This window comes from Apis cerana, linkage group LG8, assembly GCF_029169275.1.
Source record: "Apis cerana isolate GH-2021 linkage group LG8, AcerK_1.0, whole genome shotgun sequence".
In the NCBI taxonomy this organism is placed as follows: Eukaryota; Metazoa; Arthropoda; class Insecta; order Hymenoptera; family Apidae; genus Apis; species Apis cerana.
Window position 1 is genome coordinate 8,405,101 of NC_083859.1, and position 12,417 is coordinate 8,417,517.

At 23.8% G+C, this 12,417-nt stretch overlaps 5 protein-coding genes across 11 annotated transcripts; 4 read left to right on the forward strand and 1 right to left on the reverse strand.

The window, feature by feature from the left end:
- The first annotated feature begins 458 nt into the window (after positions 1-458).
- Positions 459-4,630, forward strand: LOC107996468 (uncharacterized). Of its 2 annotated transcripts, none has more exons than XM_017054523.3 (5): positions 459-607; positions 721-861; positions 964-1,229; positions 1,295-1,510; positions 1,593-4,630. In XM_017054523.3, exons 1-5 carry the CDS (start codon positions 583-585, stop codon positions 1,854-1,856), a joined length of 912 nt encoding a protein of 303 aa, XP_016910012.1. In that variant the 5' UTR covers positions 459-582; the 3' UTR covers positions 1,857-4,630. The 2 variants fall into 2 exon arrangements, with proteins under 2 accessions (XP_016910012.1, XP_016910013.1); XM_017054524.3 differs by having other exon boundaries at positions 721-819.
- On the reverse strand, positions 2,577-5,474 carry LOC107996467 (lipase 3-like). The gene is made up of 8 exons (XM_017054522.3): positions 4,829-5,474; positions 4,305-4,500; positions 3,979-4,093; positions 3,576-3,822; positions 3,334-3,489; positions 3,117-3,201; positions 2,897-3,039; positions 2,577-2,811 (listed from the first exon to the last, which is right to left on the reverse strand). Exons 1-8 carry the CDS (start codon positions 4,955-4,957, stop codon positions 2,647-2,649), a joined length of 1,236 nt encoding a protein of 411 aa, XP_016910011.1. The 5' UTR covers positions 4,958-5,474; the 3' UTR covers positions 2,577-2,646.
- Positions 5,475-5,492: 18 nt separating this feature from the next.
- On the forward strand, positions 5,493-8,831 carry LOC107996466 (pancreatic triacylglycerol lipase-like). Of its 6 annotated transcripts, none has more exons than XM_062078691.1 (9): positions 5,493-5,634; positions 6,360-6,697; positions 6,771-6,851; positions 6,926-7,191; positions 7,267-7,741; positions 7,833-8,084; positions 8,148-8,262; positions 8,396-8,602; positions 8,680-8,831. In XM_062078691.1, the coding sequence occupies exons 2-9, from the start codon at positions 6,619-6,621 to the stop codon at positions 8,747-8,749; spliced, it is 1,545 nt and encodes a 514-aa protein (XP_061934675.1). In that variant the 5' UTR covers positions 5,493-5,634; positions 6,360-6,618; the 3' UTR covers positions 8,750-8,831. The 6 variants fall into 6 exon arrangements, with proteins under 6 accessions (XP_061934675.1, XP_016910009.1, XP_016910010.1 ...); XM_017054520.3 differs by having other exon boundaries at positions 5,494-5,634; positions 6,486-6,697; XM_062078692.1 differs by lacking the exon at positions 5,493-5,634 and adding an exon at positions 5,729-5,920.
- A 107-nt stretch (positions 8,832-8,938) lies between these two features.
- Positions 8,939-10,364, forward strand: LOC107996391 (protein SCO2 homolog, mitochondrial). The gene is made up of 4 exons (XM_017054413.3): positions 8,939-9,096; positions 9,244-9,664; positions 9,738-9,943; positions 10,021-10,364. The coding sequence occupies exons 1-4, from the start codon at positions 9,031-9,033 to the stop codon at positions 10,201-10,203; spliced, it is 876 nt and encodes a 291-aa protein (XP_016909902.1). The 5' UTR covers positions 8,939-9,030; the 3' UTR covers positions 10,204-10,364.
- A 337-nt stretch (positions 10,365-10,701) lies between these two features.
- LOC107996396 (transcription initiation factor TFIID subunit 10) lies at positions 10,702-12,411 on the forward strand. Its single transcript, XM_017054421.3, has 4 exons — positions 10,702-10,851; positions 11,302-11,427; positions 11,501-11,565; positions 11,642-12,411. Exons 2-4 carry the CDS (start codon positions 11,314-11,316, stop codon positions 11,841-11,843), a joined length of 381 nt encoding a protein of 126 aa, XP_016909910.1. The 5' UTR covers positions 10,702-10,851; positions 11,302-11,313; the 3' UTR covers positions 11,844-12,411.
- The last annotated feature ends 6 nt before the right edge of the window (positions 12,412-12,417 follow it).

Below are 12,417 nucleotides of genomic sequence, written 5' to 3' on the forward strand. Positions count from 1 at the left end.
TTTCAATTTGGAAGTATGCTTTTAATTTATTGTAAACTATACGTGATGTATTTGATCTTTTTAATTAACTTCATGCATATATATATATATATATATATATTATATAATTTAAAAATTAATATTATGTAAACTATGAAATTTAATTAAATGACAATATTAATATTTAATATTAGTATTAAAATACTATATATAATTATAAAAAAATTAAATTAAAGAATAAGAATTTAAGAATTTTAACTTTATGTCTTAATTATATAGAAAAATAAAAAGTCAGTAATTAATTTAATTGTATTACAAATTTTTATTATTTTGCTCAATTTCATGATTGCAGTGAATTATAATTATTTTACCATATTTTAATTGAATATTATAATAAAATATTTATTACAAAAAATGTTACTAGCAAATATTTCATAAAATCGCGGGAGACTATAATAAGCTATAACTAGTAACTTCTAGTAACTTAATTGCTTATATTAAAATGAGAATTCGGATATTGTTATCCACTGGATTTATTATCATCTCAATTTTCATTTAAAGTAGGTTGTGCAATAGCATAACGAAATAATTCGTTTAAAAAAAATGGATTTGGACACTGCTTATATTGGTAATTAGTATAAATTTATATCAATCAAGATGTTGATAGGCAAATATAAATGTTTAATATTCAAAGAAATGAATCTAAATTTTCTTGTTGAAATAAATGTCTATTTAATACAGAACCTTTAATTGATGATTGGCTAGAGGGACTTAAATCATACGTTAAACAGCAAGAAAATCTTATTAAAGCTAAAGACGAATTTTACATGCCATTTATAGGTAATTGTTACATTCAAAACTGTATCTCTTTGCTGATATTAGGTTTGTTTTTATTTACAACTTTGTTTCTCAATATGTTTCTCAAGAAACACACATATACATATACATCATGAAAAAGTTCTATTTATTAAATATTAATTTTAGCTATTCCACTTCCAATTATTAAAGCAATATTTAAAATAACAGAACATCTTGATTTGGGACCAAATACTAAATATATTACCATTCATTTATATGATAAATTTATATGTAATTATTTTTGGGAAATCTATAGAAATACTGACCAAACAGAAAATTCTTGGTCTCAAATTTGTAAAAAGATATCAAGTCAATCAAAATTATATCTTATGTCTTGTTTGCAATTAGCAAATAAAATGGACTCACATTTTAATACCTTAAAAATATCGCAAGTATATATACATAATTTTATTGTAAATTCATTGATAGCAGTATTTTAATCTTTTTTATGATACAGGTACTTAGTATTTTAAGGTGTATAGATAAAAAATCTAAATATACACACAATATAATTTTTTCATCAGAATATAAAGTATTTAAAACTGTTGGATTTAGAATGCCATTTTGTACACCTTTAAATTGCATAGAAGTTCTTTTAGCTGCAACAGGATTGAAAGAAAATCCAAATATGCAAGAGCTTACTATAAATTTATTGGATTTAGTTTATCTCCAGGTTTGAATTTTATTAATGAAAATTTTCAGAATATAACATGGAAATAATATTAAAATAATTAATAATAGAGACATAATTATAGAGGGAGAAGTTTTATTCTCATTTGCAATGCTTAATCCAAGGGCATATTGCAAGAACTGAACAAGAAAAAAGAAGTCTTATGACATTAGAATCAAATATATTACTTCTTGGAGCTTCTGTTGTTCTTTGTGGAACATTTATTTCATGTGTAGATAATGGGACAGCAAAAGTTATAGCTTCAAAATTATCAGAATTAATAGATATAAAAGTTGATGATATCTGGGATATGGCTAATATACTTCTCATAATGGCAATTCAAGAATAATTATTTTAAAGAATATTGTGTGTGTATGTGTATATATATATACACACACAATATATATATAATAGGGATCAATTTCTTCTTGCATTGTACAAAGTTATATTAATAATTTATTTAAATTATCGAAGAAATGAAATTTTTTTTACCATTATTAATCATTTCAAAACCTTAAAAAAAGAAAAAAGTACATATGTTATTAAAATTGTAAATATTTTTAATACTGATTTTTAAATGATTTATATATCCTCTATATGCAAATTGATAAATGAATAATTCTTAATTAAATCATTAAATAAAAATTATTGAAAAATTATTTTTTCATAAATATGTATTTCTTATTTATTTATATAAAAATGCTGATGAAATGTTAAATTATATTTGTCAAATATTTGTAAAATTAAAAAGATTTTTGTTTTTAAATATAATCTACAAAAGTTGATATTTTAGATTTAAAAGGATAAATAAATAAAATATTAAAGAAATATTTTAATAAAATAAAAAATATTTTGATTAAACCAAAATTTATGAAAAAAATCAATTTTTTGTTTTTATTATTCAATAATAAAAAAATATATATTTTTAATTTATTTCGATATTTTTAATATTTTTAATATGATTTGAATATCAAATCATATTTGAATAATTCAATTTATTTAAAAGCGCTTCGAGATCCAATGGATTTAAAAAGAAAAATTTTCTAATAAGATAAAAAAAATAATTAAATTTGTGATCATATATTATTTATATTTTTATCAATTTAAAAATATACATTTTAAATAATAAATTATAGGTATTAAATTAATTGTTCTTTTTTGTATCGTTCCATAAAAGCGAAAATTTGATTGTATACCAAAACGTCTACATGTTTGCCCCATACAAAATCAAGATGGGCAAAAGTATTAGAAGGTACTAAAAATTTCTGAGCATTGGGTAATGCCTTATATAAATCATTCAAATCCTAGAAAAATATTAATAAAAAAAAAAAAAAAATATTAAAAAGATTAGAATAGAATAAAACGAAATTTTCTTATCAATATACAAACCTCGACATTGATAAACATATCGTTGGCTGCATAATACAAATGTACCGGTATTTTAATTTTAGCAAGTTCATAATCAGGAGGTTGAATCTTACCATACTTTTTTAAGTTACCAATAATGCCATAATCGTATTTTCGGAATTTACCTAAAAAAAAAAAAGAGCATAATTTAATACAAAAAAAAAAACAAAAATTTAATAAGATAATATTCTTAAATATTAACCTGAATGAATTAATTGCGCAAAATGCACAAATTGATTCACAGATGAACCAGCAGGATCATATTGAGTAATGAGAGGCAATAGAGTCTATAGATTAAAATCAAGTTATATTTACATTATATAAAAGATTTTTATGAAATAATTATATATCTAATTAATTGATGGTAATATTAATATTAATTTTAATTAATAATGATTATATTGAATGCACATGATTACCATATTAAGTTCTTTATCGATGCCACCAAACAGGAATACGATGTTTTGACATATTGGTTGCAATAACTCGCCTTCCTTACAAAGTTTTTTTCCAAGCATCTGTATAAGTTTATTCGTTGGTTTAAATTCATACATGCCTATTAATTTTGTTAAATACTGTAAAAAAAAACAAAGAGATGAAAAAATTTTATTAATTTTTCTTTATTTCTGTATTAAAAATTATTAAAAATTTTAAATTATACCTTGATATCATTACTAAATGGAGCTAATATTTTAAATAAAGGATTGTTTGTTCTAGACATGAAAACTGCAGGAGCCATAGAAAAACTAGCGATAATTTTGTTTTGATATTCTGGACGCTCACTAGCCGTTACAAAGAAAGCCGAACCACCTTGACTGTGCGATATGATAAAAATCTTTTCTTTGTTAGTTTTTTCGAGAACATAATCAATTGTTGCTGGAATATCGTACACTCCAATTTCATGCCAACTATATGAAAACATAAATAGTTATGTTATCAAACATTATTTTGTACAATGATATATTTATAAAAAGTTTGTTTTTTAATCGATTATCATTTATCAATAATATTTGTTTTTGATTGTTTTTCCAGATAAATCTTAATCTTTAAAGTTTTTATTATACCTGAAATTCCAATAATTTTTATCTAAAATATTCATATCTAAATGTTCTCGTGCGTATCTATTCCCACGTACATTGATCATCCATACATCGTATCCTAAATCTGCTAACAAGAAACCTAAACAAATATTTGAACAAATATTAATCAATTATATTCTAAAATCAGCATATTTTTTCATTTCTTAAAAAAAGAAAAAAAATGAATTAAATCTTTCCGAAAGAAATTGATCATTTTCTAAAAAAAAAAAAAAGAAATTTTTATATAAGAAGATAAATAATTATATTTAAAAAATGTTTATTTTATAGATAGAATATTAACTTGTCAATACCTAAACCCTTTCCTGGTCCAGGTATAAGCCAAGTAGCTGAACAATCAAACACTCCATGAACAAGTAATACTGCTGGTTTGTTTTTAGTCGAACTTTTTGGGGATTCTGAGATCCTGTGCACATCTAAAATATATCGATCCTCCGTCACGATTTGATGAGTTTCAGCAGTGTAACCCTCCTTGCGTATTAATTCGTCCTGCAAAAATATCTATGTTTATTTCATCATGACTAAATCATCCTAATCTTTATACCATGATATTTAATTAATTTATTTGAAATGGTATAGAGATCAAATGTTTATAATATAAAATTTTTAAAAATCTGGTGAGTCACTTTATTATTATATTAATAAATAAAATTATATACATTTTGATGCAATTGTAGCATATTTTTCTGTAATATTTGAAAATATTTTGAGCTTAAGATAATCGAGTTTAGTTACCCCAATCATGTTTTATTTCACGATTCATAGATTTATAGAAATAATTACAAGATTACAATAATTTTTAATAAAATTTACTTACAGGACTTAACACTTTGTCAAATATTGAATAAAGATTTTCATTTAATTCATTTTCCTGTTCCGTAAATGGTATTGCCAAGATCAACGGCAATATGCAAAATAGAATATAAGATATTTTCAGCATCTTCATGAATGATACCTTTTTAAAATATTTTTAATAACTGAAATGGCTTCAATAGCTGAAATAGTCTTTTATATAATAAATTCTTTAAAGATGTATTTGTGTATTTGTGATACATGTGTACATCAATGTACATCAATTAAATTATATCAATTATTACTTATCACATCAGATATCGATTAAAGACAATCTATATTATATCTATAAATTTCATATCTGTATGTGCATAAATAATATATATATATATATATATCAATTTTACGAAATATAATGCATATCAATTCTGTATTTTTTTCAATTTTTAAATCAATCTTATAAAAATAATACATAATGTAAACAATTTAACCGAGATTAACTGTGATTATCACTTAACGTCATATTATTACTTATATTATTTAAAAACAAACTCGATAAATCACGTAAAACAATATAAATTACAAACAGGTAAGATTTTTAAAATAAGATATTTATCAGATAAAAATATGATTTGTGAGAGACAATTTGTTATCTTATATTTATAGATTATAATAATTATTGAAGATTTAAAAAATGTTTGTATGATAAAGGATTTAGAACAAAGAAGATTTAGTCATTTCTAAAGACTTGAAAAAAATTAATTATTACAATAATAGAAAATGACTAATTATATACAATAAAGAATTCAGAATAAAGGTCATAATAGAATAGTAAGCATCATTTCATTTTTATTAAAATTAATCTTTAAAAATTCAAGATTAAGGGAAATTATCGAACAATAGTATTGATATAATTTTTATTTAATTAGAAGAAATCAACCAAATCTTTGTTGTTACTTTGTTTCTTTTTTGTGCAATCGTGGAACTGGTCCGTCCGGTTTACCAGATCTTTTAAAAAAAAATGTTTGTGACTTTCTAGTATCTAAATGTGTCATGTTTTATTTTAAAATTTCAACTTCAACTTGGGCTACTCCTGAATAGTATTTACTATGAGCTGGTACACGATATTATAAAAATTTCATGATAGATAATGATAGATTTGTAACAACAAATTGAAAACTTTGATCTTCTATTTTATTTTTCGCAAATATCTTGTTAAAATAGCATAGAATGTGAAAGTAAAATATGTACAGAGAATGGTCATATACATGCGAGAAGTTGCAAATGTTACGTCATATTAGGTGGTAAAGGAGGTCGTTGAGATCGAGGGAAAGTATTATGAATCGAGTATTTGGTTCAACGAGTTATAATCAATGTGTACATTTTTTTTTCAATTTCATTCATGTCTATTATTTATCGTATTTTCATATTTTAAATTAAAAATATTTTACTGTCGATTAAGTGATTCGCATTGCCATTAAAATGGATCAATTACTAATAAACCAACATTTACGAATGATACTATCATTTGCTAATTTTATAAGCAATTTGTACAGCGACATGTCAAATCTAACAAATAGAAAGTGGTCAATCGCGTGCTCGCTACTGGAAAATCGATTGCATAAAAAGATAGTTCTTCTGCTATAATAACAAACTGGAAAACGTTTCTCGATTCGTAAAAGGAAACGCTAGAAATCGGAAGAAACGCTGGCAGAAAGAAAAGAGGTAGCGGAAAGGTAGGAGGAAGAAGAAAAAAAGTAAAAGACTAATAGTTTCCCTCGGACGCAACGAACATTCGTAGAAATCAAATGAAAGATGCAACTCGTCTTGTTAAAACGCTTGATCTTAATTTTTGGATTGACTATTTTTTGGATTATAGAAGTTAAACATGCCAGTAAGTAAATTTTTAATTTCTAATTTCTTCTTCTTTCACTTTTCATTTTCTTTTTCATTTTTTTTTTTTGCAGTAAAACTTGCCGAAAGAAATCGAGCAATGCTGCGCCGAATAAGAGTTGGTCGTGAAAATCTTAAACCTAAAATTTGTTATGGTATAATTATAATACACGAGGCAAATATTAATTTTATATCGAATAAAAAATATAAATTATATGAAAAATTTTAGATTTAGTTGGCTGCTTTGCGGATCCACCGCCTCATTTAAGATTGAAAAGACCACCAGAACATCCCAAAGTAATTCAAACAAGATTTCTATTGTATACTCGTTCAACTCGAGAATCACCTAAAAATCTTCACTATGATGACGATTCTACATCTACGCTCCAACCGGAATTTAATTCCACAAAATCTCTAAAAGTTATAATACACGGTTACAAAGGAAGTGGTAGCGATGTCGGTGCGATTCTCTTGGTGCAAGCATTTTTAGACATTGTAATTAATGCATGTTTTATCAATATAAATGCTTTGTTTATTAAATTTATATATATATAATGGTATATTTATCAGGAAGATACAAACGTTTTAGTACTTGATTGGACAAGAGGAGCTGGAACGACTTATTCGGTGGCAGTTGCGAATACGGAACTTGTAGGACGACAATTAGGTCTGATCCTTCTAGACATTATCAATTTGGGTACTCTGGTCGAAGATGTTCACATAATTGGTTTCAGTCTCGGAGCTCATGTGGCCGGTTGTGCCTCGGAGATTCTTAAAAAGAAAAATCTTCTCTTAGGTCGTATAACTGGCCTAGATCCTGCATCACCATTTTTCAGAAATCACTTGTTAAGAGAAAAGTCGAGGAAATTGGATGCTACCGATGCTCAGTTAGTAGACGTGATTCATACAGATGGATCCGAAGACTTTGCAGATGGATTTGGACTTCTAAAACCAATTGGTCACATTGATTTTTTTCCAAATGGTGGTAGAGAACAACCTGGTTGTAATGATGTGAAAAATTCTGTTGTTGTTAGTCATTTAAGAGGTATTTGTTATTTTATTTATTATTTGGCAGAAAAGTTAATAATATTTAAAATATTTACATATAATCATAGAAAAATAATAACATCTTTCAGAAGATATGTTAACTAAAGAGATCGCTTGTAGTCACTTAAGAGCTTGGACATACTTTTTAGAAAGTGTACGTACAACAAATGAATCTTGTAAATTTATCGCCTGGCCTTGTTCCCAAGGAAGAATGTCATATATGAATGGGATGTGTTTTCCTATGGAATCCACATTATGGACGCAAGAAATGGGTTATCGAGCCGATCATGGTCCTTTAGGAATTTATTATTTACCCATGAGAGAAGAAGAACCATTTTGTGGTACAGTTAATTTATAAAAAGTTATCAAAAGTTATCAATTTTTATTTTCTTTTATCTTATTAGGTGAACCTGTAAGAGCATCAGTAACAACTTCAGAAGAGACATTGAAGACATCAGGAGTATTATTTTTAAAAATTATGGAACAAAATTCAACAATAAATTTCAGATTTCGATATCCGTAAGATATAATAATAATATAATTTTTTAATAATAACACAAGTGATAATAATAAAATTTATTATTATCGATGTATTTGGAAATTCTATTACATACATATATGAATAATTTTTAAAAAATATTATGCATTTAAGGATATTGACTCGAAAAAATAAAGGGATGACCTTTTATAATATTGCTGCAGCAAAATTTCAATCTTTATTAAAAGATCGATCTACAATAAAAGCACGTATTTGGTATCAAAAGGATAAAAATGAAAAAAATGAAGATCCAGTTAAAACTATTAATACGGATATATTGTTGATAGATAAAGTTACTCTTGAAGATAGGAAAGGCAATAGGTATATAAAAATTTTCTAAAATTAATATTTATCATTATTATAAATTTAATTAATATTTTATTTTATTTTATATTTAGGTGGGAATATTGTTCTCGAAACACTGTAATAAATTTAGAAGAAAATTTTATACTACTTCAACGTGATTAATATTTTTTATTTAATATATAAAAAACAAATTATTGTATAAATTTTTATTCGTATAAAATAAAGAGTGAGATTAATTAAATAATTCTCTTGTAAATTTTATCATTAATTCCTATAATAGATCAAAATAATTATTCACTTAATATATTAACTATATTTTTCATTTAAAAAAAAAAAAAAGGTTTATAATAAGATTTGAATGATTTTGAAGTAGCGCGCGTAAAATCAATTATAACCGAATCATAACCTAATTCATGATTTCAAATTGATCGAAAGAAGTAATAATGAGAACTATGTCTGGTTTAATAAATCTTTTTTCCTTAAGATGTACAAGTCAAGCTTTTAAAACTGTAAGTATTATTTAAATAATTTTATTCGAATTATGAATTATTTTATCGAAACATTAATGATTTAAGAAATTAATTAATAAAACAAATTAAAATTATAAAATTAATAATTTAATAATTCTTTTTAATTTTTTATTAAATTATTTACAGACATCATTTAAACATTTACGATCTTTTAAACAATGTTATTCACAAATTAGAACTATAAATATTACGCCTTCATTTAACTCCAATGAGATAGATTCGTTTTCAAATAATAAAAAAGAATCAGACAAAAAAAGTTTTATTACATGGAAAAGTGTAATAGTTACAACTATAATAGGTACATCTCTTTTAATGTATGTGTATTATCTTCAAGAAATAAAAGATAAACAAATAGAACGTGAAAGAAGACGTCAATTAGGAAAAGCAGCAATTGGTGGAAAATTTGAGTTAATTGATTCTCAAGGAAAAATTTGGAAATCAGATGACTTTTTAGGACAATGGGTTCTAATATATTTTGGCTTTACACATTGCCCTGATATATGTCCTGATGAACTTGAAAAAATGACAGAAATTGTCAATAAATTAGGTATAATAAACAACATACTTCAAAAAAATATATATTGTTTTATATTGTTTTACATTGAATTATTATTTTTCAGAAAACCAACATAATATAAAAGTTCAACCTATATTTATTTCTGTGGATCCTGAAAGAGATACACCAGAAGTTGTAGGCAAATATATTAAAGAATTTTCGGACAAAATTCTTGGTCTTACTGGAACCAAAGAACAAATTGCTAAAGTATGTAAAGCTTATAGAGTATACTATAGCAATGGACCTAAAGATCAAGATTCCGATTACATTGTTAGTAATTTTTTTTTACATATTATTTAAACTTTATTGTTTAATATCATATTCATTTTATTCTGGTTATATTCTAGGTTGATCATACTATAATCATATATCTTATTGATCCTGATGGATTATTCGTAGATTATTATGGTTTAACTCATACTGCTGAACAAATTGTACATAGTGTGTGTATAAACAAGATAAAATATGAAAAATTAAATTCAGATACTTGGATTCCATCAATACCATTTAAAAATCCATTATCAATGTAATTTATATGCTATATATATAATATATATTATTAAATTTTATAGATTTTGAAGTATTAAACTATCATAAGTAATAAGGAATTTATGTTATATTGAATATTGATATTTATTTTGTAAATAGAAACATTCTAATAAAAAAAATTTCACTATTTATTTAAACGAAAGACGGATAATTAAACGATATACTCCTTTGATATTTATTCTCTAGATATACATACGATTGGTAGAATTATGTTTTACTTTAATCTTTATTTTTACATAGTATTATTTTATAATATTTGAGAATGATGATATTTCTTGAAATATTTTTTTTTTATTAAATTTTATTTTGGAGCATTAAAATTTTTATGCTTTTTTTATATTTCCTAACAATTTTTGATAAATAAAATCAAAAAATATTATTTAGAATTTAAAATTCACTGATTTAAAAAATTTATTTGTACATTAAGTTAATATTTTTTAAATATCTTTGATAGATTATTAAGATACTATATTGATTTATATTCATAATTCGTCCAATGAAGAGACACTATCTGCATATAGGTAACGATCATTTAGGTCCATATCTTCAAAGTACTGAGTTGTTTAAGGTAGATTTTTTCCTTGGCCGCAAGGATAGGCGTCCAGCAATATTAGCGGATTATTATTTTGGTAAGTTATTTTTGTTCTAATATTGAATCGATTCATATTAAACAAACAATTGTTTTAATATTATTATACATTATTTGGATTAATTAGAAAAACAAAACATGTATAATATATCTAAGTCTCCAAATTTAACTTATCGCGCTTAAATGATCGTTACTCGTATGACAGTGACTCCAATCATTGAATTGAATACAAACTAACATGGCGTTCTAATAACCTAACCTATAAATTACATTTAATATTTTTGAATTCAGTTTATCAAAAAAATTAAAAAGTATAAAAAAAAATTAATAACTTTTGGTGCTCCAAAATTAAATTTATTATAAGAAACTTAATCATTGTTAAAAATTAGAATTTGTAATATATATATTACTTATTTTGAAATCTAAAAAATTAACTTTCAATTATTTATTTCATATCATTTTATATAATATTTTAATATTATGCAAAAAGCGCTAAATTAAAATGACAGAAGATTTTGGAGGAGATACTCCATCTATGTATACAAATGAAGAAACAAAAACTGCTGGACAACCTCTTTCGGATTTTTTGCTACAACTTGAAGATTATACACCAACGGTAGGCATATATACAACATTATAATTATAGTTTTATTTACTGTTAAACATATATCAAATGATTCTTTTGATAGGTACCAGATGCTATAAGTGAACATTATTTACATACAGCAGGTTTTAATACAACAGATCCCAGAATGTAAGACATCTATAAAGAGTTGACTAATTTATAAATAAAATTTTAATTGTTTTAATTATATATATTATGATTTTAGAGTAAGATTGGTTTCATTAGCTGCACAAAAATTTATATCTGAAATCGCAAATGATGCTTTACAACATTGCAAAACTCGTGGAGCCAATCAAAATACAAAAACAAAAGGAAAAGATCGACGTTATACTCTTACCATGGAAGATTTAACTCCCGCAGTCGCAGAATATGGCATCATAGTCAAAAAACCACATTATTTTGTTTAATTCTATAAATTTCATCTATTTTTATTCATGAATATAATCTTTATTTAATGATCTTTACATATATACAGAATGAATTTGTAATATATATATATATTATATATATCTAAATACATATATAAAAATATATATGTATATATATTGTATTTATAATTTTTATAAAAATTAATGCAACAAAAGATAAAGATTGATGAAATTGTAAAATTAATGTATTTCGAAGTTCATATATAATAGAATTAATATGAAATAATTGAAAAATTTAAATATAATGTTATATTTAAAATTTTTGTATTAATATTATATTGTAATTTAATGTCAATATTGTGTTGCAATTTATATTATATTTATATTATATTATATTATAATATTTAATGTCGATATAATCAATATTGTTATTAGCAATTTATAACATTTAATTCTGAAAATCTAAATTTTTTTAAATATTCAAGAAATCATTGCGAAAATTCTACTTGTTAAAAATAAAAAACGATGTTTAATGAATACAAGTGAAAAATCTATCCATATAGTGATAGAAAGTCGATTCAAGGATAATAAAAATATTTAAAAAATTCTTCAG